Genomic DNA, 27,068 nt, shown 5'->3' on the forward strand with positions numbered 1-27,068 from the left:
CCCCAGGGGCCAGTCAGCTGCGCCTGCCACTGGCCTGCTCCCCCCCATGGCGCCCCTGAGGTGAAGGGAGGCGGGAGGAGGTTGGTGCGGCGGCGCCCCTGAGGGGAAGGTAGGCTGGAGGAGTGTGGTCGATCGCCCGGCACCCCTGAGGTGAAGGGAGGCGGGAGGAGGTTGGTGCGGAGTTGGCAACGGGGGGAGACAGTGTGCGGTGCTGGCAAGAACCACAGCGCAACAACAACAGAGAGTAAATTAAGGAGTAGGAGTGAGTTGCTTTCATGGCAGTCACCAAATGGAGAGTGAGCCCAAGAGGCGCACGCGGTTTGAGTGTGTGACTGACGGCCTGCGTAGGCGTGGCCATGACATCAGACCACCCGCAGGCCAATGAGCTGTGGCCGTCCGCCGGCCCATCACAGGGGGCACAAATACACACACAAACATTATTTCAGACATACATACATATATATATAAATAAACAACAAAAACAAGCAGCTGGCACTCTATATAATAAAGTACAGTGGTGGTGCTAGTCCCATAAAGAATAAATAAAACATATTACCATCCTTGCGTCAGGCAAAAAGAGGCAGCACTCACATCCAGAACATAAAGAAATATATAATAAGGCATGTGTAGACAGACAACCGATCCCGACGTTTCGGTTCCGGAGAAAGGTTCCGTTCCGGAACGTCGGGATCGGTTGTCTGTCTACACATGCCTTATTATATATTTTTTATCTTCTGGATGTGAATGCTGCCTCTTTTTGCCTGACGCAAGGATGATAATAAGTTTTATTCATATATATTTATATATATATATATATATATGAATTAGCTAAGCTGCCCCTCTATTAATTCTCCCGTGATCAATCAGCAAAGATCCTGCTTCCCAGGGTTCACTTAATGGCCGCCTTTCAGTTTTAATCAATCCTTCAGTCAGTGTGACTCAGCAGCTACAAAGCATTCTTGTATTACTACGGTAACATTATCTATTGTTACAGTTTGAAGCTGAAACTGCTGGAAATATTGGCAACAAATGATCACAAACAGGAAAGTGTTGCAACGATGTTGCACTAGTTGGGAGGTGAGCTATTAAGCCTGCTATAGAAATCAAAGCATGCTTTAAAACTCAATAAAAATGGCATTGAGTTAAAGAACAATAAAAAAAAATGCAGTATTATCTAACACAACACAACCGATTTATTTCACAAACCCCACAAGTACTGTAGGATATTGCATGAATTGCTCCTTTATAAAAATGCCCCCGTATCCCTCCCCCTCGGCCCTTCCAGACGACTGCCGGGACCGCGCCTCAACCCACTCACTCCCCCACCCACTCGATATCTCCTGATCAAGACCAACTGTGTGTCTTTACTGGGAGTCCTTGAGGGCTTCTTAGGGAGTATTCAAAGCTGACAAACATTGTCAGACAAATCAAGTTATTAAAAACTGAAATTTACAGCAAAGTGTGACAGTTTGCAGTTACTATATATAAACCAAAAATCTAAAAAAGGTGTAAAGGCAATGAAAGGAAAAAGGAAAACATGCAGCTCCTTAAACAGACGTGGTTATGCTAAGATTGTAACACGTTTCAAAGATTGTGATTTATTACAGCAGCAACAACTAAAAACAAACTTGAAGTATGTGGTAATAAGAAGTATAACTATATACAGTAATCGTTGACATCTAAAGCTTCATAAAAGAAAAACAAGATATTTATTAATATAAAAAGTGTGTGTGTTAGGTCGCACTCCACTAAGTGAGAATTGGTAATAATGAGCTGATATAGTGGTGGAAGAGAACTGGGAGGAACATCAACCCTTCCCCCGCCCCCCCCACAAAAAAAGTCACATATATCGATAGTTGTTCCCAGCACGGAATGTAAAGGAGAGCCAGACAAAGGTCAAATGCCAAGAAATAATATATTAAATGAACATGAGTAGACGCAACAAGCAATTGCCCTTAGATAGGCTATGGAGAGTTCATCTCATCAAGCGGAACTACACTGTCAAAATAAGGGGGAGAGGAGTGGAGGAAAAAAAGGGGGCGAAAAAACAAAGGAAATTCCTTTTTGTTTTTTCATCCCTCTTTTTAAAAAAAAATAAGATTTATTAATATTGCGAGTTGCCTATGAGGGAGTCTAGTACATGAAACGAGTATCTCTACAACCGAACTTTTTTTGGTGTTAAAAAAATGCCATTAGTCCCAACATGACTATTTGGCTCTTTAAGGCCCAATTCAAACACAATGTATTGTACTGTATCAATGCTGTAAAAATGAATCGTGGTGAAACACTTATTTAAAAAAAAAAAAAAAAAAAATCTAATTTTTTTTTTATCCTGATTACAAACAGAATACTTAAAATGTCACAGAGTGTTAATAAAAATGAAAAGAACAATATTTGTGAAGCTAATTAGAGATGTCCTCAATAACATCTCTTGGCTCTATATGTTTCACTAAATCATGGACTTTCTGTATACTGTTCCCTCAAGTTCCAAAGAAAACGTTGACAGCTTGTACAGTGTATAATTACATGCATGAAGAAGTGTAATGTCCATTTATGAGAATTAGTCTTCAAAGAGCATAAACTTCAGATGCAGGAAACACATCTAATCCAGATTGTAGTTTGGCAAATTCATAATCGGATACCGTGAAAATATACAAGACAAAATCATATGCTCTTCCTGCGAAAATATGCACCTGATTTTTTTGTTTTCCAGGTTTTAGTAAATAAAACAACTAATTAAAACATCTGATCTTCAAGATTTCTTCATTTGATTACAAATACAACCACCCCCCCCCCCAAAAAAACCCAGACAAGTTACAGTATATACAGATGTATTGTAGCTCGAGACATTGTTCCTCAAATAATGCAACATATCTAGTTAGAACACAGAATGCCATCGTTTCCATATGATACAATAGTAGTGTTGGTGCAGAATGTTGCAATATATCCCACCACAAATAACTTGCTACACCTGTAGATCACTTACAAAAGGAACAGGTACTTGATTTAGGCCATACAGGCAATCCTCGTTTTACAACGAATGGCTTATCCAACGCTATGCAATGCATACCTATGTTCATTTTTACAACGCCAAAACAGCTTATCCAATGCTCTTATAACGCTTTGCAAATTTGTTTGTGTTTATAATATATATATTATGTAATATTATATTATATAATATATTATATATATAATACAGTATATACACTATATAATTTATGTGTGTGCTGCATATTTTATTGCCTGCGTAAAATATTTGGTGTATTTTAGTGTTAAAAAAGCCTTCAGGAACGTAACCTTTCATTTAAACAGTGTTCCTATGGGAAAACGTGTTTCGCTTTAAGACGTTTCGCTATCCAACGCCATTTTGAGTAACGCGTTGTGTCGGATAACCGAGGACTGCCTGTATATGTTTTGCTGTGTAGATGTCTTCCTTGTACCGGAGAAGAGCTCGGCTCCATCTGTTTGAATGCAGTTGAACTATTCTTCAGTACGGAATAGATATAACTACAGTATGTTTTTAATAGGGGTGTCATAGATTAACTCGTTCATAGGTGTAATTATAACATACCTTGTAATCTGTAAAATAATTTTAAAAAAATCTATATTTTAATACCCATCACAGTTTATAACATTTTACATAAAATGTGAAAGGAAACCCCATATTTTGTCATTAATATGGAAATATATTACCAGCACAATGCCCTGATTTGTGGTTCTTGGTTTCAAGTATTTCCAGAGGCACAATACAGCTGTGTGTGTTTGTGTGTATATACAGTCAAATATGATCCAGAATAGTGCATAATTAAATGAGATGCATTGCGAGACAGTTCCTATTGAATTTAATAGAATTTCTTCCTACTTTTGCCACCAGAATGGCACCACATTTCTCTATACATAGATCCCATAGTGTTTACATGAATAAAGATGAGTTGATGTGTCTGAAGAAAAACAATTTTAGAAAAGAGGGAAATAATCCAACACAGAAGAAGCAAAAATCAACAGAAATGGTTCAGGAGATAAGACAGCGGTCAGTGGTTTTATCCCAACTAGATTGTAAGCTCTCAGGAGCAGTGCACTCATTACCTTCTGTATCTGTTTGTCCTCATTTGTATGCCATTCAGTTTAATTGATGTCACTTTACCCCCACTGTGCCACGCTGCGGAATATGTGGGCGCTTTACAAATAAACGGTAATAAGAATAACAAAATAAATGGAATGATCAATAGGGATTAGTAACGACTTCAGTAAATGAATGCTATAATGCATATAGATAACTGGTATACTGACCTCCGAATCCATTTCACAAATAGTAGTTAATGCCAATTAAATATGAAAATGCCCCTCCCACCAAATCACACATAACCACACACACACACAAACAATAAAGAAAAACAAAATGAAGACTGAATAACATCGTGTCCAACGCTGATTACTAGTAAACAACTGCAATTTAGACCCCGACACTGCAAATGAAAACAAATGATCAAATCAAACCACACAACCTTAGGTTAGCGATTTATTGCGAACTGGTAATTAAATGCCTGCTGAAGAGTTACCGAGTTATACGAACACACAGTAAAATGCTTCCCCCTTCCTATGGAATGCTGCCATCTGATTCCATCTGGCATAGAACGCTACAGGCGCAGCAGGAGGTTCACCTGCCTGGAAATAATGCTTATGAGCCATTAGCTGGAAAATTACAAGAAGCTGTCAGTAAAGCACAGCTTTGAATGACGAATAAAAATGGAACAAAATGGACTGATTTTTTTTTTCTCAACTGCAGGTGAATGTGTTGTCGAGATATCCGAATTGTAGTGTAATTTTTACCTGCAGTGGCATCAAAATGTAAATCTAAACGGGAACAAAAAAATTATAAAACAGCATCTTTAACTTCTAGTGTTTTACTGTAAAAGTCCCAGTACCACTTCAACCTATTCCAGATCCAACGGAGTTTAAGACATGCAGGCATGTAAAACCTTATCAAGCACTGTGAATATATGACAGCTTAAACCTTCCAGAGCCAGCATGTAATAGACCTTCTGGCATTATGACCAAGTGTTCACTTCGTTGTGACCCCTTCACGAACGTCACCAATTGAAGAGAATGGTGAACATGATCTCCACGAAGCAGTCAAAGCGGTTATTGATTTCAGTGGATTTCACAAGGGCCAATAGGGCACTCAGATAACATTCAAAGGGTTATGGCCTTTTTTTTTTTAAATTAAGAAAGATCTTACAACTGCTGTTATATTGGCTGAAACAAAAGGCATCGCCAACGAACCGAGAGAAAAAGTTACTATACATCAATATTTATTTCAACTTGAAGACTTCTTCAAAATGTGACAATAGAGGAAGTGACCAAGACCAACAAGGAAAAAAAGCCTGCACAGATTATTTCTATATGATTTGTGTTAAAATGGATTTGAAGCAAAAGGTGACAGTGTGTGCTCATTTGCATGTTATTACCCAGATTCCCTAGCTGCAGTGGAAGCACTGTATGCTAGGATAGGGGTGCGGAAACTTTTTTCTTTGCGCCCCCTGCCTGCTCTCCCCTCCTACTCGCGCTCCCCTCTTACCTTCTCTCTGGTGGCGTCATTTGATGTCACAACGTCATGTGACGTTGTTGCCATATGACGCCGCATCGTCAGAAACTGTCTGAGAGCAAGTAAGAGGGAGTTACAGAGGCCTCGCGCGCTCCCGACATTTAATTTAAATGTTGTGGTGAAGAGCGGGGGGCCTCTGTAAGTGCCGCGGCTCCCCAGATAATATCGCAACCCCCCAGTTTACGCACTCCCGTGCTATGGTGAAAAGCAGGGTTGCTAACTGATCTGAGACATGTGAATGGATTCACAAGTGATATTTTTATTTTCTGTATACGATTCACTAAATTCCTCTTACAACTGCTTTGATTCAGTATCAATATAGGCCAGCAAAAAAAGCCCATGGGAGGACACATTAAGCCCACCACTTAGACAAACCTGCTGTAGATGTAGCCAGTCATATGCATACCTGAAGATCTACTGAAAAAACACACCAAATGATGTACCTTTTTATTTATTTATTTTCAATCTGGGTTTTCTTGGCACACACAAACGAAACCAGCAAGATATGATATTCAAACAGCGCCATATGCATACATTCTTAACACTGTGATCTTATTTTAGGAAATATTATAATTTAAAATCTGGAGGCATTTCTTACAGTAGTCATGACAGCAGGAGACAGAGAGACAAAGATGTGTACTTAAACATAATTATAAAAAGAAACACGTTTGATAACATTGTTGGTCGCATACTCGGCAAATCAAAATCTTTAACCAGTTAGGCATCTCTGACTTTGTATTGTATTGTATTGTATTGTATGTCTTTATTTATATAGCGCCATTAATGTACATAGCGCTTCACAGTAGTAATACATGTGGTAATCATATAAATAACAGATAATATTAATAACAGATCATGGGAATAAGTGCTTTAGACATAAAAGTAACATTTCGGAAAAGGAGTCCCTGCCCCGAGGAGCTTACAGTCTAATTGGTAGGTAGGTAGAACGTACAGAGACAGTAGGAGGGAGTTCTGGTAAGTGCATCTGCAGGGGGCCAAGCTTTATGTATCATGTGTTCAGAATATCCACAGTGCTATTCATATGCTTCTTTAAGCAGGTGTGTTGGTTGTTATATGAGCACTAAACTAAATCAAATCATTTCACATTTTCTTTGTTCTTCGTGTTAAATCTGTATGTAATGTTTCCATTTTCACCTTTACTGTTAAGTTCCAAGCTGCATTTTTGTGCATCCTTCTAAATTTGGTCTTGTTCTTTAAATTTTCAGGTTGTCTCAACACCCTGGTTAAGAATCTCTGTTCGAGAGCATGTAACCTTCGGCAAGCAAAAAACTTCACTTTCTGTGCCTTCAGTTCACCGTTAGTCCGGTTTAACTGCCTATTGATCCATCATGTTTACACGTGACATATGACAGCAAAGCAACCATAAATTACATCATCATCAGAGTCATTCAGCATTGAAAAGGCGGGATTATCTTTCAGCTGAGACTCATACAGGGCATTCTTTGATGTCGAGTACACAAAGGCCAAAGTGTAGAGATAAAAGTTCAATAGGCCATAAAACGACAAAAACTCTGCTGAATTGTGATAATGGGTTGACAGCTCAGCAACAAAGTTGTCTTGTAGGACTCGTGCTCCAAACCTTAGGTAAAGAATGGCAATACTGATAATAAGCACGACAAATGTTAAGGCAGTGAGAAACTTTAATCTCAGATCAATATAGGGCATATTTCGAAGTTCGGAGCATGCATGTATGATTAAGAACAAAAGGTACAAAATGTACACAGAAGCCACCACAAGGAAGAAAATCTTCATTCCCTGAAAATTGCCCGTATCTACCCTGTACTGGTAGGTGGGATCATGCAGTTCATTAACTGTTTGCCATATTCCTAAGGTCACAGATGCAAGCCAGAGAAGCCCAACAATGAAAATCTTGGGTAAATAGAATGTGAAGTACTTTCTCTCCCCCTGCACTCGTATTCCATGATAAACACACAGCCAGAAGAGCAGCAGCGCACACAGGAAAAGTGACTGAAACAAGTCATCCAGCATGCCAGGAAACCAGCTATTTACCAAGAACGTGAGGGGAACTTCCATGATATAGTCCTGCATGGTTTAATCCGGAGTCAGATATCGCATTAGTTCATTCATATGGACTAGTTTGTAATGTCCCTTGTGATGACGAACCAAAAAGGACGGATAATGACTCAAACTTTTGTAGTGAAATTGCAGTATGGTCATATAGGTCATGATAATGTTGGACACGATAGACCATATTAACTAAGCTGTTCACCTTCAATGTGTAACGTTGCCAAAAGAGATATATCTATATATACAGTGTGTGTGTGTGTATATATATATATATATATATATATATATATATATATATATACACACACATATATATATATATATATATATATATATATATATATATATATACATACATACATACACTCGATATTTCTGTTTAAATATTTTTATTTGCTTGATGAAATGTCCCTCTTGGAAATGCTAGATTTGTTTTTTTAATTAAATCTGAATGTGCTGCCAAGTCAAACTCAAAAAGTGTAATTTATTGTAGGAGTCTTTTTTTTAACGAATGCAGAGAATGTGAACTACAGTACATTAGGTCTCATAACACATCAAGTCATTGTGCTTATTAACACCTGTCCAAAACCACGTTGCACATCGCAACAGATTCAGACTAGTTATGAACTGTAATTAGTCTAGCTGTCAGAACGCCACTAATAAGACTGCAATACTGTACTTTTATTAATGTCTATTTGACTGATGTAAAAAGTAAATACTTTTTTTTTAACTTTAAGTGAAAAAGATGTTGACAATGCATTAGATGGCAAATGCTAACTGGAGGGGATTTTGAGGGTGTTTAGGTCCATTACTTGACTGGTGTTGGCAGGCCTGTTTTATCAGTGGGGAGGGGGAGACAATCAGGCGCCGACTTCCACGGCAGGCCAAGCCTGTGACAACTGTCATGGGCATTTGCCCCATTGGCAGCCTGAACATGAGCCTTGGTTGTACTGCAGCTAATGTGAATACATCAAACTTGCTGTACATTAAGAATTACCCAACATTTGTAAAAGGTGCAATTCCCCTACATGTTTTTGTTTGTTAACGTTACTGCACAGTAGAGTGTCTGTTTTCTTTTCTAGCTTTAAGTTACTATCTGCTTTGATGGGCATCTCTGAGCTCCCTTTCAAGATAATCATTTTGGGGAGGAACTGCAACTTTAACTCTTAGGGTGCCCTTGTGACGTTCTTGAAATGTCAAACACACTTCCTAAGTCAGCAGTTCCTTTTCATTTTACTGGATATAGATCCAATGTTGGTCTTTCTCCCTCCTAATAGAGGTAAATGAGAATTTTAATCCTAATAGAGGTATATTAGTATTTTATCTGGTAGTGTTAGGACCTGTGAACTGGGTCTGCCTTGTCGTGGCTCGCAAGCTTACAATGCTTTGGCCAAAGGGTTAAACTAAATGACCCCTTTTCAAGAGAATATATAAGTATTTTACTGTGTATTTTTGTCATATTGGATGTAGCATTGAGCTTCTCTGACGCTTGTTCTTCAAATGTCAGAAGGAACAGCAAGGTTGGGCCCCCCGTGACTTCCAGGAAACGACATGTGAATTTTTCTCATTCTCAAGGGAAGATCGCGTTCACGCTATTGGAATAGAAGTGCAGGTGACCCCATTTCAGTATGCGTTACGGGGTGCCAGTTGGGACCACATGATCGCTACACCAAGCGATCACGTGGATGAGATCTTTGAAGACCTGTGGCATAAAAAGAGCTAAAGTCGCAATGTTTTTTCTCAAACGTTTATCAACATAAACATATGAATTATCATGTATTCTATGCAGTATGTCCTAAAACTTCCCGGAAACAAAATACTTATACAATACCATTTAATTCTTCTTCCACAGTATCAGTTTTTTTTGTGGTAGCCACCAAATAAAATTAGTGTTTCCCTAGAATCTCTGCAATTCTGCATTATAGAACCCGGCTGGAGGCAATTTTTAATTATTTAAAACCTAGTATTTTTATGGCAAACAAAACACTGGGGGAGAGTTGAGCTTCATTTAAAGATATTTTCCAGCACAGGGGAGCAGCTTTACAGCATATTGACCTGTGGCCGTAATCACCAAGCCTCACATCCAAAACGCTCGGACAGACTCCACATCTACTCAGCAGCGACATGTCAGAAAACCAGATACCAGGAACATAGGGTATCCATCAACTTCAGGAAGAAACCCCGAGATTTACATGGTTCATTCTCCCGACACGGTCAGCACTTTATGCCATGTAAAACACCCGCTCTGCTCCCGAATACCTGAAATGGAGCTCAAACCCCCTAGTAATAACAAAAAGTACAGTTTCTCACCTCTAGTAATAACCATTCCCAGTCAATGGCACTACGGTGTGATACCCCTTATCGGAGCGGATTTACCTTTTTGTTTCGCCCTTTGGCTCGGGGGCGGCCCTCCTCTGCAGCGTAGCGGCATCATGTGACATTGGGTCACCATGTCATCGCAACACTGCTGAAGGGGGCGACTCCGAAGAAGGTAAAACCCCCTCTCAACACACACAAATTGCCTCCCTCCAAAAAAGTGCCGCTCTGAATATACAGAATATTTTTCTACATCCATTCTCATTTCTCATTAACGTTTTAGTACACACCTAACCTGTAAGTAAAAGCATTAAAAAAAAAAAAAAACAGCATAAAAATTGTGTGGAGAAATGGGACGTATTATTAAAAAGCATTTTACTTGGCTAGTACATTTTCTCACTGGCTACTGAAAGATTCTGCCAGCCCTGAACCTGAGTGAGAGGCCTGAAAGGTAGAAGTAATGAAGTGCAGTACTTTTGCTTTAACTTATTTCACAGCCCACTTCAATATATTATTAGACAATGTACAACTGCTCAGGAAATCAAACAAAGGAAGCTGGATCATTGCTAACACTTGTGAAGACTTTATATAAAAAAAGACATTATTTTCTGGAACATAAGAAGTTGGAACTATTACAGACTAATAAATATTTATTTACGAAGGTCATTTTACAATCAATAAAGGACAAAAATTGATGGGTTTCCACAAATGTATTTTAAAATCCTGTAGGGAAACACACAACACACAGTACCATAGTTCTTTACATGCTAAGTTGTTCAGCCTATTAAGATGCTGGTTGTTTCTATGATTTATATGCCAATAAATTTTTGATGACTGGTAAGTCCAAAAAAATTGCTTGGGTGCCGACTACATTGATTAATAATTCCAGAGCATCGAAACTGTCAAGAATTCATGCATCAGACTAAATTACTGCCTGAAGTATATTAGATATTCCATAAAATAAAGAATAAAAAGGTTGGTTTGGTAATTTTGCCTTGCATCCATTTACTTGTTTTAATTTATATTCAGAATTATCATTGTAAAGACAGGTCTTCATTTTTTTTTTAAATTCAACATTAAAGCAGCAATCCAGTTTGCTTTTTTTAAACAGGGTTGCAACCTTGTTATGCCCTGCAGCTGACCCTAGGTATTTTCAGCTGCGGGGACCTCCCGGTTCGAGAGATACTTACCGGCGTCTCTGCGCCTCCCTGCATATATACAGTATTACGGCTCTCCTTGACAGCTATTTAATAACAAGGTAGTAATACCGGTAACTTCTCCAGTAAGCATCTCAGGAACTGGTGGGTCCCAAAGCTGAAAAGAACACGGTTCTGCTCCGAGGGAAAACCCTGATTCCAAACCGGTTTAAAAGAAAGAAGAAAAAAAAAAAAAAGTAAATCCATTTTGAATTTTGAGAGCCAAGTCAGGAAATGCACCATAACCTAAACACGGTCTCAAATAAATAAACAAATCATACCATACAGTAGATCTAATTTTAGGAAATCCACTTACACTGAGGTTTCAGCAATTATTACATGCTAGGGAAAAGCATATGTTTAACGACTCAGATTCCGTAACTACGATTCTTTTCTTACTTGGTTTTATGCTCTGGATAATGACCTGTACATGACACAGCTGTATATTAACATTCTAATTAAACACACAAACAGCATTTTCTCTTATGAACACACCTATTCATTATATACTGGGAAGTTTAAGCTAGATAGAAATAGGATGAAAATCTACTGTACTTCTACATGAGTAAGTCAGATTCATGGCATATTGAACAGGTCAGTGAGACCCATTTCGTACAGACCCCCATCTTACACCATACATTAAAATTAGATATTTTTTGTCTGACTTCATCCAGCTTTAATCTGCTTATGTTTTGTTTTACATTATTTGAATCAGCGGGGCCTAGAACTGGATAAAGATGCATCCCGTTCCCAAGATATCCACCAGTGACACACTGTGGCCGCCGGCGTCAGTCTGGCTTTGGCAGCCAAAAGAAAGGCGTGCCATCATCAATGAAAAAACAAATAGGGTGGGCACCCACAATATAAGGTGCACTATCTAGTGCTAACCCGTGTCTGTGAATGTGCAACTATTAAATAATAGTGACAATACCAAACACGTGTAATTAAATGATATAGTACCATAAAATATGCTATATCTTGTGAAATAAAGTAATATGGAGTGATACTGTATCTAGTGCTGGAAAATATATATATATATAGAAAAATGCAGCTCAAACAACCCTTTAATGGATTGTCTAGGGACTCAGCAAAATTCGTTGACGGAAGTAGGCGAGCGCAGGTCTCAGAATAATATACGTGAAAAAATAAAAAACAACATAGTGCAAATAAAGTCTTTAAACCAAATATTTGGCAATGTGAGCAGAGGTTTCTCACGAATGGAGACTCACGTGGTTCTAGTAATAAAGATGCATGCCAAAAACTGTTGTTTTGGCTGGGCTCAGATGTACTGTATAATGGTGTGTAAGGACTTGCACTTGAATGCAGTGACTTCACTCAGATTGTGTCGTTCGTGGTGTTATGCAAGCAGAGAAAGCCAACAATAGTGTAATATTGTAATGATATAACAATCTTTATAAACAATAAAAAAATAAATAAAATGAACACTTACATTGTGTCCTATAAATTCAGACACAAATAGTTTGGCGTGCGTTCAACTCCGTTCGCTGCTTCCTCCTTGTCAGACCTCTCAGACCTAATACGTCACATCCGGTTGGTGACGCACCTTGGATCGCGGGGAATCCCGGTTGGAGGAGGGTCACAGCGGCAGGCTTCCTTCACTGGGGACTGACTGAGTCTTCTGATACGCCTCAGCAAACCACAAACACAGAGAGTCTGCGGTTTGCTGAGGCGTATCAGAAGACTCAGAGTCAGAGTCAGTCCGCAGTGAAGGAAGCCTGTCAGTGTGCAGATTGTATTGATACACGTATTGAATGGGGTTAAAAAAATAATAATAATAAAAAAAAATATATATATATATATATATATATATATATTAAACAGCAGCTTGAACTGCAGCTTTAACAATACTGATATTTTATATTTTATCCCCAGACCTTGTGGCCAGCAGGTTTGCAACATAGAATAAACAAGTATTTTATTTTCTCAAGAATATGCGGCTAACCCATTTGCATTGTAGGCACTTCTAGCTGTGAAGGGGTTCTGTTTCTTGACAGATAGATACTTTCTGTAATATTTCCTTCAACTGTGATATGTATGGATCCAGCATGCCAGGTCTGCGGAACTCCAGTCCTCATGACCAAAGACTGAGCCGCCCGTGCTGAAGCAGAGATAATCCTTAAAACCTGACCTGTTTGGGGGTCTGGGGGACTGGAGTTGAGCACCGCTGCAGTATCCCATTCTATCAATATTGGCTTTGATATTTGTTGATCTTATGCCCAAGGTGACAATATTTTTAAAATGACAAAGCAGGACAAAATACTAAATTATTTATCAATCCCTCAATCACGCACTCACCCCCATCTCTTCCCCCAATCTCTCCTCACTTCTCCACCTGTCTTACACCCCCTCTTTTGCTCACTCACTCAATGCCCCCCTCCTCACACACACCTCCTCCCCATGAACACACACTGCTCCCCCATAAGAAACACTTCGGCCCCACGCTGCTCCCCTCTCCCCAAAGACACACAGCTTCCCCTAGCTCCCCCCCCCACTCCCACCCCAAATGCACACACATACACAGCTTTTCCCCCAGATGCACACAGCGCCTGGGAAGGCCTCAGGTCCCACGCTGCTCCCACGGGTGGATGTGGACATTGGGCCCGCCTTCTGGTGTGATGGTAGTGGTGGACACCAGGCTGCAGCAGCGGTGAATTAAAACGTCTCATATGTTTCGGTTTTGAAATGACCACCCTAAGAGGTTTGGAGTTGCAATTTCAAAACGGGTACAAATTGGACGTTTTACTCCTTCCCCTTCAGGACTCCGAGACAAGGCCTCAACAACCGGTACTGTCCCGGTCAAACCGGTACGTATAGTAACCTTACTTATCCCAGTATAGTAGCTGGAATCCCTTACATTTTACACTCATCTTCAATTAAGGCTGCAAAGCACTGTGTTTGGGTATTGAGAAATGAATGCTAATATGCACCAGCTCTTGTCCGTCGTTTCTTTGCACAGTGCAATTCCTTTAGACATGAAAGGAATAAAATATGTAGAAGGGTAAAACCACACCGCTTAAGGGAGCATCATTACATTTGACTTTGAGTTAATTTTTTTTGTTTAACAGGGCATTAGCATGAAAACACGTGGGAGAGAAATCAGCCTGGAGTGTCACGGTCTTAATAAAAACCGACTACTGCACAATGCAACATTTTTGTCAGTTTAGTTTAATATCTATTTTCCAGTTGAGTCCGAGAACCAAAAAAAAAGAAAAAGCCCAAGATGCACAGCAAAGGCAACCTAGTGACTCTGCGAATAAGGGATGTGCAAATATCTTCACGAGTGCTTGACCAAATGTTTAATTTATTTTTAATTTAGGGTTCTCGTACATTTTTTTTCCATGAATGTTCACACTGTCAAACCAGAAGTTTGGGGAAATGGCAGCATATAAACGGGCACGTGACTCTGCACATGGACTTCTAAAGCATGGCATATATTTGTTGATAAATATACACAGAGGGCACGTCGCTACACCAAACACACATACACTTTAACAGAAAACAATCTACCTGGTGCAAGGGAAAAAGCACAAATCAATACACACAAATAATCCTAGGATTATAAACAGCCCCCTATAATTGCACTCAAGGTAGGTGACAAAAAAATCTATTGTCTACTAATAACTGGCTAGATAGTAGCCAAATCCTAGCATAGGATTCACCACCGAAAGGTCACACTCAAATAAAAATAAAAAAGACTTTAATAGTTATACTGTAAAAAACGACGAAACACTCTAAAAATGCACCGCAGTGCATAGATAAAATCCCCAAATGTGTTTGTTCACGGTAACTATATGGACAGATAGTGTTCCAAATATATAGCTAATAATGAATCAGACGCTATGCATAAGGCTGCACTATTGCATACACAGGTATGGTAAATTATATTGAGGGAAGATAGCAGTGGGCTAAATGCAACTGCTATGTAGTAGAAAATCTAACCAACAAATCCTCTGTATAAGGTGATAAGTGAACTCAGATATAATCAGTGAATGGGTATATAAAGAGGCCCTAGACTAGCTAGGTTAGGACCAATGCGCTCATGCACAGAATGAACATTCACATACAATCGTTGTAAGTTTGTCAATCATATACTCTGAGTAGTGACTCTGAGAAGCGCACACAGAAATGCATAAAACGAGCACTTATATACAATCGTTTGTCTGTTGTCAATAAGAGACTCTGAGTAGTTACTCTGGGTAGCGCGCGCTGCAAAGTGCACAAGTGCAAGCCCCCAGAGAGTGTGAGTAACACAGGACAAAAATAGAATAATATACAACCTGATTCGTGATAGCAATAAGCAGCCTATTGCTCCGTGTATTAGCTGGAGCGACCGTTCCTCCAAACACTAACCGCACATGCGTCAACGTGATGACGTCACGCCGTACCCCGACGTACGTTTCACGCGTCACCACGCGCTTTCTCAAGGGGGAGGAGTAGGTAGCATGTAACGTCGTATAGTGGAACCTTTTGTACCCTCCCTGGAGGGGAGGGGCGAGTGACGTATGCCTAATACTATTAAAAGAGGCATAGCAGGTACATATGTAACCATGACACAACATAAAGGAACCGGGGGGGGGGGGGGATGAGATCCGGAGCACAAGGTAGGACTGATATAATGTCTAAATATATAATCATGTGACTTGTCTGTGGAGCACCCACATAGAGAGGCAAAGAAAACCGAATAAGGGCAGGCAGGTGCCCTAATGGTAGATTAACAGCAGGCATACAAGTTGGATAAGCAGCATGAGTGCCAGGGTATATGATATGGAGGTGATTCCACAGATAATCACAAAGGATGAAGGACTAAAGACATATGACATATGAATGATGCACAAAAGGCAGATAGGGGGACCAGAGTAGATGGTGTAGGAATGAACTACACTAGACGGAGCCGCCTAAAAAGTAAAAACGGCTCCTTCTACGCTAGAATTAATAGATCTATATACCTGGATCCCCCTAACCCTATGTGAGGAATGGCGAGAAAATAAAACCTTAGTTCAAACCATATGGTGCCAGTGTGTTGAGGTGATAAATCCAACGGCATTCGTGCTGACGTAGCCTCATGTCCCAGTTGCCCTTGCGTGGGCCCCAGGGTATATGTGCCAGGCCCACGAATTTCAGGTTGGAGGCATCCCCATGATGTGCATCATTAATATGTCTTGCCACGGGTGTGTCTAAATTTGTTACGCACTGACCCGAGGTGCTCCAAAATCCGTATTTTGAATGCCCTGTGAGTTTCACCAACATACTGTTTACCGCATGTGCACTGAATAAGGTACACCACGCCTGTGGTCAGACAATTAATAAAGTCTTTGATGGTATAAGTGTGCATGCCAGTAGAGTCTGTGAAAGTCTTGATGACCTTAACTGAAGGGCAGGCCTTACAGCGTCCACAGGTGTATGTACCATTAGGTTTATGGTCCAACCATGTCCGTGATGGTCTGGTCTGAAAATGGCTTTCAACCAAACGATCACGTAGATTGACCGCTCGGCGGCTAACCATATTGGGTGTAGGCTGCAAAATCTTCGCCAGATCCTGATCCTGGAGTAGTATATGCCAGTGTCTGCTCAGAATCCTGCGGATGGTTGACCACTGGTTACAATAAGAACCAACGAACCGGATTGTATGTGTCTCATTATCAGTGATTCTGGGGTGGTCAGTAAGGAGACTGGGTCTGGATGTGGTAAGGGACCTATGATAGGCTTTTTTGACTGATGTCTTGGAGTACCCTCTATCTATGAAACGTCTGGTAAGGTCTTTGGCCTGGATTTTGAACTCTGTTATGGTCGTACAATTACGTTTAAGGCGTAAGAACTGTGCAGTAGGGATGTTGTAAATAAGGTGTCTTGGGTGGTGGCTATCTGCTGCAAGGAGACTATTAGTCGCGGTGGGTTTGCGATATATAGTTGTCTCTAATTTGCCATCTTGCTTTTTGTTAATGGTGATATCAAGGAAATTGATACTCTCGGTTTGGATTTCAAAGGTAAGTCTGAGATTGTGTGTGTTATCATTCAGCTTATCAATAAACTCGACCAGGAGTTCCTTAGTGCCGCTCCATAGGAGAAGCACATCATCGATGTACCGTGACCAGAGATCGATATGGTCAGTATACTGAGAGTAATCCTCCATGAACACCACGGTTTCCTCCCACCAGCCCAGATATAGATTGGCATAGGTGGGAGCACACGTGGTGCCCATGGCAGTACCTTGAATTTGATGATAGATTTTTTGATTGAATAAAAAGAAGTTCCTGGTCAGGACAAAGTTTAGTAACTTTAAAACAAAGTCATTGTGTACCTTTGAATGAGTATCTCTTGCCCGAAGGAAATGTTGGACAGCTTGTAATCATGAGGAATGAGGAATACTTGTGTACAAGCTCTCAACATCGATCCCCACAAGTAAGGTGTTAATGTCCACTGTAATGTCCTCCACTCTCAGCAAAGCTGCTTTAGTATCTTTGAGATATGAGGGAAGAGTTTCCACAAAAGGGCGTAGGAATGTATCCAGATAGATACTGGCATGGGATGTAAGATTACCCACGCCAGACACTATCGGTCTACCTGGTGGTGGGTAGACACCCTTATGGACCTTTGGTAAGTGGTAAAAAGTGGACAAAGGTGGGTGTTTAATGGAAATAAATTCCAATTCGTTTTTAGTCATCACCTTATTTTCAATAGCCAATTGCAAAATCTCCAACAGTTCGGTCTGGAAAGTTTCAGTCGGGTCTTGTGATAGGATCTTATAACAATGTCGGTCAGACAAAAGCCTGGTACATTCGCTCACATACTGTATGAGGTTGTATCCAGAATGACAACATTCCCACCTTTATCCGATGGTTTGATAGTAATGTTGTCATTCTTCTCAAGGTCTTGGAGTGCTTTGTATTCCCTATAGTCCAAGTTAAATTTTTTTGAGACTTTTGTCATTCTTTTAAGATCTTCAGACACCAACTGGGTAAAAACATCCACGTTGGTGCAGGACTGCAAGGGTGGTGTAAGCCGCGACTTATTACGCAATTTGGTAAAGGGACCCTCACCAGGATTTCTTGTATTGTCATCCTCTAATTCCTGTAATATCTGTAAGAGTGCATGATCTTGTGTATCAAAATTTTCACATGGTGTGTTCATATTTATCATTCTTTGTCTTCGTTTAAAGAAAACGTGTAGTGATAGTTTTCGAGCAAAAAGGTTGAGATCCTTAATGTTCTCAAAAATGTCAGTCTGGTGAGTAGGACAAAAGTTTAACCCTCTAGAGAGGACTCTCAAATAGTCGTCATTTAGTGTCATAGAGGAGAAATTTATTACCTGCGTCGGTGGTACTGTCAGCGTCTGTAAGGTCTCCTCTTTCCCTGGTCCTTGTAACCCCAGACAACTCTGTCTCTTAGTTTCATGGCCTCGCCCCCTCCTGGTCTTTCGTGTCCTGGGGGGATATAGTCTGGGCCAGAAAGATCTAAAAAAGTCTGGCAAGGGGGTGCAAAGGAGGTAGATGGAATTGGAGTAAACCTTTTGTGTGTGTCATCCCTTCTCACATTTGTTTCTGATTCAGCATCGCTGGCTGATGTTTCACAGTCAGTTGTTGATTCAGTACTTTTTATATTTTTGCTTGTTTTCTCACGTTTCTTTTTGTATGTGAAAATTTTGTTGGTTTCATAGTCTGTAGTGTCTCTAATAAATTTACGTGATTTTCTTGCATTGATATCGGCTGTGAGTTTGTCAATTTGGCCTTTAAGACGTTTCTCATAGTTAATGAAGTCTGTGTGTTCACGCCATGTGTCTACTTCAGCTAATAGAGTGTTAATCTCTATGTTAGTTTTCTCCAATCTGTCTGTTTCATATGATATAAGTAAAGCAATAAATCGCTTGAGCATTTAAGGAGAGTACCTTCCCAATCTTTAATGAATTTAGTATCATCAATAAGATGGGAGGGAGATAAATATACTCGCAAACCTCTAGGAACAATCCCTGCTAATGCGTAGTTAGTCAGGCTTGTAACCTCCCACCAGATCTTTGCCTGAATGCTCATTTGATGTTCCAAATTAAAGAAATATTTTTAAATTTTTGTTTCTGTTGGTAAAACAGGTATAGCAGGTAAATCCGTTGGAGATTTAGAGAAGAGACAAGCTGCTTCATTAATCCAGGCCCCAAAAATCTTGTTTGGTAGCAAGGAAACCTGACATAATTCAGAGACCTACTAGAGACTAGGTAGTGAGTAATGGGAAGGGAAAAGGGAGGGGGAGGCGTATGGTTCCGTGGGAGCTGACGTGAAAGAAAGAGGTAAAAAACCTCAAGGTCAATAAATATACACAGAAGGCACGTCGCTACACCAAACACACATACACTTTAACAGAAAACAATCTACCTGGTGCAAGGGAGAAAGCACAAATCAATACACACAAATAATCCTAGGATTATAAACAGCCCCCTTTAATTGCACTCAAGGTAGGTGACAAAAAAATCTAGCATAGGATTCACCACCGAAAGGTCACACTCAAATAAAAATAAAAAAGACTTTAATAGTTATACAGTACTGTAAAAAACGACGAAACACTCTAAAAATGCACCGCAGTGCATAGATAAAATCCCCAAATGTGTTTGTTCACGGTAACTACATGGACAGATAGTGTTCCAAATATATAGCTAATAATGGATCAGACGCTATGCATAAGGCTGCACTATTGCATACACAGGTATGGTAAATTATATTGAGGGAAGATAGCAGTGGGCTAAATGCAACCGCTATGTAGTAGAAAATCTAACCAACAAATCCTCTGTATAAGGTGATAAGTGAACTCAGATATAATCAGTGAATGGGTATATAAAGAGGCCCTAGATCACCTTATACAGAGGATTTGTTGGTTAGATTTTCTACTACATAGCGGTTGCATTTAGCCCACTGCTATCTGTCCATATAGTTACCGTGAACAAACACATTTAGGGATTTTATCTATGCACTGAGGTGCATTTTTAGATTTTTTCGTCGTTTTTTACAGTATAACTATTAAAGTCTTTTTTATTTTTATTTGAGTGTGACCTTTCGGTGGTGAATCCTATGCTAGGATTTGGCAACAATCTAGCCAGTTATTAGTAGACAATAGATTTTTTTGTCACCTACCTTGAGTGCAATTATAGGGGGCTGTTTATAATCCTAGGATTATTTGTGAGTATTCATATATTTGTTGAACATGGTTGTCATTTTCTTTCAGCCCAGTGAATTTCCCCTGGTTCGTGAAATGCAGTGAAAATGTTGCACGTTTCTACGTACCGTTACGGCTTCCATTTAGCAATCTATTAATGTAGCAATTGTTTCCTGGTGGTTAATGCCGACTAAGCAATCATTTGTCACGCATCAGCCTGCCTATGTTACATATGTAGTGTGTAATCTTATGTAATACAGAATAAATTATTCTATGAAGATGGGTGATGCCGTTCTTTGACGCCCAGTTAGGGTGGTTAGACGGCTTCTCCAAAAATACTGGACACAATGGTGAAAGGTGCGGTGTGCTTGACACACACACGTCTCCGCTCCATGCTGTTTCCTCCTCTCCTTGGTCCCACACTCAGGCTTCCGACACCTGGTCCTGATTGACTGCTGCTGCTGGGTATTGCAGCCAATCAGGTTGGAGGAAGCTGCCCAGCCTCCTAACAGCCTGCTCTCTCCCTGCTCAGGGAAATTCCCCCAAGCCGGTAAAGGTCACTATGTCCAGACAGGCAATACCGGACACATACATGTCCACAATGCACCTTGAATGTTTTACTGTACAGTACTGGACACCTGGCAACCCTACACCCAGTCCGGGTGTGTTGTGCAGAAAGAACAGTTAGTCTCATTAGAAGATTGCTCTACTCTGCATAGACCGACAGCAGCTTCCCTCCTGGTACAGATGTAGCAAGCGTTGTTGTCTTGCTGATGTAATAGCGTGTTAACACCCTTTTTCGTACGCAGTTAAGGGTTTCACAATGGCTGCTGCTCCTGCTGGTTCGTTGTGTGTGTGTCCCGAAGCAACAGGCCAACGGAAGCAAGTACGCCGGCTACATCTGTATTTTAACTTTTTTTATACTAAAAAGCACTTGTGAATTTGCCCCTTTTTAATATGGATTTTTTTCCCCCACAAAAATTGCCAAAATTCAAGAAAACATTTCTTAAAAAAAAAAACAAAGTTCAAAAAATTATATCTATACATATTTACTGACTGTAGCTCCACTTCCATCTTCTCAGCACAACTTCATTGAATTTGGTGGTAGAAACGATATGGGTTTGCTCAGGGTCCATCCTGGGTCTCATCTACCTTCACTGAAAGCATCTTTGTATTTGCTACGTGAACCAGAAGTTTCAGTGGAAAGATGCTTGGTAGAAGAGCTGTAAGAAACTGCTCTGCAAATTGAGGTTTCTTTCTGTGGCTGTTCCTAGCAACTCCATGGAGCAGTTTGAATTGGTTTATCTCTTCCTCCGGCGATGGGACATTGAATGATTATTTTTTGATTATTAAAGCTCGGCTAACACGGTACCGATACCTCTACATGCACATACCTATATATATCTATATATCTATCTTACTGGGTAGAGAAAAACATGCTGGACCATCTATTGAACAAACAGAGTTATGAAAAAGCACTGTAATAAGAATAAAATTGGTAAATTGTAAAAATAGTAAAATAAAAAAAATTAAGACATTTTATACCAGAGATCTTCAGAGCTGTTTTAACGATAACAGAATTACAGCAGAGACAGAACACAGACACATAACAGCGCATACATAATGTGCTGGGTTTGGGTTTCAGATTTAAATTGTAAACATAATTGTCAAAATGTCCTGGAAAAAAAAAAAAATCTTTGCCAATTTACACGAAAACAAAGTGGTAAAAATAATACAAAATGACTAAAATGTTTACTGTAGAAAACCACAAGAAAATTCTTTAAGCTGGACGAGAAGTTTTAAGGTTTGTCAATTCTAAGATGCAGTCGTTTTTAATGGCTACCTTTCCATCCAATCTACCTGATAAATATAAGAAAGAAGATGCTCCCTCTCCCAAACTATTCTGTCTGAGATCTTGATTGCTACTTGACTGCCCTCTGGGAAACAAACCTTCTAGATCCCCAACAACTGGTGACGTTTCCATCATAATTCTGGCTCAAAGTAGAAAGGAGGTCAAACAAGGTGACAACAATCGTTAAGAAGTTGTTGTCCTGTGAATATTTAGCTCGACATCATTCTGCAAACATAGCATGGCTCTCTAAATAACATTCAGATTCTACAAATTCATCTACAGCTCCATAAATTTCAATCAAATTGACAGTGTATAATGACAGATAATGACTAGTGCTGGATAATGATGAAATGACAGCATTACCATTTTTTTTTTCACTTCCTAAACCAGGATGTACAAAGAGTAATTGTCACTGTAGAACTGAAAGGAGAGAAAGATTAATACTAAAAATGTACTCCATCAATCTCCTCTACTGCAGCCAGTATAAGTAGAAAAGTCACAGAAATTGCTCTTGTAGAGGCTTTTAGCTAAAGTAATAAACAGGTGTTACTTTATCAGTAATTTTCCAATAATACCATTAACGGATTAATAGCAATAAATTGGGCATACCTCAAGGCTTAGATAGTCAAAATTATCAAGTGATTAAGCAATTACATTATTTGACGGCTCACTTTGTTTTGTGCTCTAAACACATGTTGATGAGGTACAGAAAGCTAACAATCCAGGAATAATAATAATAATAATAATAATAATAATGATATCATTACACTGAATGCATGTAAGGCGGACAGTGTGAAAACAACGCGCCAACGCCAAAACAGATCGTCCTGTAGTTGACAAAAGCAAAGCGGGAAGACACAATTCACTTTAGCTGTTAATTAGTGTTAAATGTAATTTTCTAGTAAGAGATATATATTTTTATACTATTGATTTAACAAATACTACAGACACACACACACACACACACACACACACACACACACACACACACACACACACACACACACACACACACACACTGGAGCTGGTTGAATCCAGACGGTGTTGCATCTTGGGAATTTATTAGTTTGCTGTTGGTTAGCAAAGGTGCGTCCTTCATTTTTTTGGGGTGGGGGACCAGCAGTTATAGAGGCCCCGTGCTCTTCCCCAAAGCATTTAAATTAAATGCCGGGGAGCACGTGAGGCCTCTGTAACTCGCTTACCTGGTCTCCGACAACGTCGGGCAACGCGTCGCCTCATCAAATGACGCTGTGGGGTCACATGACCCCAGATACCAGGTGAGAGGGGGGCACAGGTGCTGAGCAGGCAGTGGGGCGCAGGGCCAAAAGTTTGCACACCCCTGGGTTACAGTAAAAAGAAAACAGAAAATAGGTTATTCCATCTTGCACTTAAACACGTTTTGCTTATAGACTGATTATTTATTCCCAGTTTCCATCATTTGTCCTGCAATGTGTATGTTGCTGCTCTTTTTAGCACTGAAGGGTTAAAAAAATAAAAATAAAAAAACAAACGCAAAAACACCACTAATGTGCTACATAATTCTGAGGATGCCTTCAATATATTTTACTGTATCCTCCGTTTTCCATCTCATGAGTTTCAGGCGTTCAAAGGAAAATACGTAGCACCAGCTATTTTATTTCATCTGCAGCTTATAAAAGCTTTTTACAGCTGGTTCTTTTGTGGACAATAAATACGCGAATACCTGCAGCTCAATGCCACACATCAGGAAGACACACAAACATGCTCTCCAGCTTTCAGAAAAACCTCTGACTTTGCTGCAACTCTGCAGGAATAGAAGAAGATCTCCTCTGCACAGATGTATAGTACGCTCGACAAAGCAAAATAATTCATACTGTACTCTCTGTTCCATGTTATGTTGCTGTGGGTACAGTTATCATCTTTGCAAACCAAGTTTAGGGATCGAATATTGACAAACTAAAAAAACTAGAGTGTGTATAGATCCGGAGTGGACAATTCCACCAGTCCGCAAGGGCTACCAACAGGTCAGGTTTTTCGGTATCCCTGCTTCAGCAAAGGTGGCTCAATCAGTGGCTCAGTTGGAGGGCCTGACCCCTGTTGGTGCCCTCGAGGACTGGACTTTGCCACTCCTGGTATAGATGCTTCATTGCTAGTACAGGGGTTTTCAACAGGTTACCAGGGACGCCCTAAGAAAAGGGTTGTAATTGTGGAAACTTTACTCTTTTTAGACTCAATACTTTTTCAGCCATATGCTTTAGTTTTTATTAATAATTTAAAATATAAAAAACAAAGGGTTTTCAACATCATGCTATCATTTAATGAATTAAATAAATATACAAAGTTGGTAAGTTATTCGGTTGTTTTAAATGTACAGCTCAACCCGGTTATAGCCCGATCCGCTACAATGCGGATCCACTTATAACGCGGTCTGAGTGTGGCTTTCGATTTTAAAAAAAATCTCCTTTTTTTAAAAAAAAAAAACATTCAATGCTTTATTGCTAACAGACACACACACAGCGAAATTTTATAATGCAATCCCGGTTATAACATGGTCTCATTCTGTGGACCCCGAGGACCGCGTTATAAGAGGGTTCAGCTGTATATGGTAATTGAACTGGGGTTTTGCAAAGGCATGTTACTTGTTTATAGAATTCTGCAATTCTCAAGCTGGTAGAAAAACCCTGTACTCAAGTATTTTCAATTTCATCATGCAGGATATTTGGGGATTTATGAAAAAATGCTAAAGAAGTGAATTAGAGATCAAGAGGTATTTCAGCAATCTAAATCTAAATTAATTATCCAAATAAATATTTCAAACAAAATGAATTAGTAAAATCCTCACACTCAGCAATATTATACTGCAGATCCTGATGACCATGCAGGGGTTAAGGCAGGGGTGCGCAAACTTTTGCAGGAGAAATTGTGGGGTGGGGGGGCACGGGCGGTTACAGAGACCCCGCGTTCTCCCCCACTTACCTGCTCTCTGCGGGTCTTCGCAATGGCAATGCGCGTCAAATGACGCGGCGGGGTCACATGACGTGACGTCACATGACCTGCGACGTCATTTGACACAGTCATTGGGAGAGGTGGGACGCAAATGCTGCGGCTCCTGGGCAGGTGGGAGCAGCTGAAGCAGTTTGCGCACCCCTGGTTAAGGCATTACTATCCAAAAATCTTTCATTTTAACATATGGTGGATAATTCTATATTGTCCACAGCAGCCAATCCCGGGGTATTCATGCAACAAGCCATTTTGGACAATATTTATTTAGAAAATGTTTTAACAGGAAGTACACGTAAAACATTGAGAGTTACCTCTCGTTTTCAAGTATGCCCTGGGCACAGAGTTATAACAATACATGGTTACATTAAATGTACAGAGGTTATACAGTAAATTCACATACATTTCATGGACAATATAGACATAGATCAATAGTCTGCCCAGTTGCTAGTTCGGAAGAGGGAAAAAAGCCACATGAAATGTAAATGGAACATTGTCCAGCAACAGAGGAGTTAAGGAATCATCTATTGTGGTGTCCTTTTTATTTATTTAAAAAATTTTTTTACACAGTTACTGATTTACAAAGGAACACATTTAAAATATCCGTGGTATTTAAGCCCTCTCCATTTAAAAAGCCAATTAATCAATCGGTTCTAAAAATAACTAGCTATTCTTTCTCCAGAGTCTCCTTCCTTTAAAATCAATAAAATAGAAGAACTCCTCCGGGCTGTCAAGTGGGTCAACTTTCATAGTTTGATCTTGCTTGGCTGATTCAGTTGCATCAAAGTGCTCAGTTTAGCATAAGGTTGCCGACTTGTGAAGGGATTACAGCAACTTCTCCTCAGCCTGGTGATTTGCTTAATGAGAAGTATGGTACTGCGACTTCCAGGATTCACAGAAGAATGGAAAGAGAAATCCAAGGGTCATATGTTTGCAGACCACATATTCAAGCTGCCATGGAAAAGTTATATTCCAAATCTCCCACATACTTCACTTTTAATTTTTTTTAATTATCTATCTATATCTAGAATATATATATTTATATCTAGAATATATATATATATATATATATATCTCTATCTATCTATCTATACACATATCTTATACTATATTAGTGAAAGCACTGTATGCCTGTCCGGTGTCCCTAGGGGAAATCTCATTGGTCCCTTGGGCCGCCTGCCCCCGCACACCTCTCATTGGCCTGAGGCGGAGTGACGGGCCACACACACACACACACACACACACACACACACACACACACACACACACACACACACACACACACACACACACACACACACACACACACACACACACACACACACACACACACACACACACACACACACACACACCCCCCCCCCCCCCCCCCCCCCCCCCCCCCCCTACCTAGTGTGTGTGTGTGTGTTACATACATTAGCTTGGGGCGCGTCCCCTTGGGGGGGCGCATGATTATGTAGGGGGGGCGCGAGCAGCTTGCTGGGAAACCTGGGGGACGCTCTGTGCTGCTGCTTCTATGTCTGTGTCTTGCAGAGGGGGCGGGCCAGAAGATCCGTGCTGCTGCTTCTATGTCTGTGTCTTGCAGAGGGGGCGGGGCCAGAAGATCCGTGCTGCTGCTTCTATGTCTGTGTCTTGCAGAGGGGGCGGGGCCAGAAGATCCGTGCTGCTGCTTCTATGTCTGTGTCTTGCAGAGGGGGCGGGGCTTCTCTCTGCACACAGACAGCCCCTCCTTCTCTTCCTGTCTGCTTCCCGTTTTCAGCAGCATGGGGGGTTGGGGGATCGGAGCATGTCGCCCCCCAGGTGAAATTGTGGACTGATTAAGTGTGTGTGTGTGGTGGTGGTGGTGGTGGTGGTGGTGGTGGTGGGGGAGTGATTGCGTGTGTGTGTGTGTGTGTGTGAAGTGTGTGTGTGTGGGG

At 40.3% G+C, this 27,068-nt stretch overlaps 2 protein-coding genes across 3 annotated transcripts in view; both read right to left on the reverse strand.

Moving 5' to 3' along the window:
• The window catches only part of RSU1 (Ras suppressor protein 1), a 149,760-nt gene that overhangs the window by 32,535 nt on the left and 90,157 nt on the right, over positions 1-27,068 (reverse strand). The gene's annotated exons all lie outside the window — the stretch shown is intronic.
• LOC142488763 (transmembrane protein 181-like) lies at positions 5,926-7,770 on the reverse strand. Its single transcript, XM_075589137.1, has one exon. It carries the CDS (start codon positions 7,673-7,675, stop codon positions 6,959-6,961), a length of 717 nt encoding a protein of 238 aa, XP_075445252.1. The 5' UTR covers positions 7,676-7,770; the 3' UTR covers positions 5,926-6,958.

This window comes from Ascaphus truei, chromosome 2, assembly GCF_040206685.1.
Source record: "Ascaphus truei isolate aAscTru1 chromosome 2, aAscTru1.hap1, whole genome shotgun sequence".
NCBI classification, from domain to species: Eukaryota; Metazoa; Chordata; class Amphibia; order Anura; family Ascaphidae; genus Ascaphus; species Ascaphus truei.

What these genes read in the sequence shown, in the direction of transcription:
- LOC142488763 (XM_075589137.1), bottom strand. Translation starts at nt 7,675, where the DNA reads ATGCAGGACTATATCATGGAAGTTCCCCTCACGTTCTTGGTAAATAGC.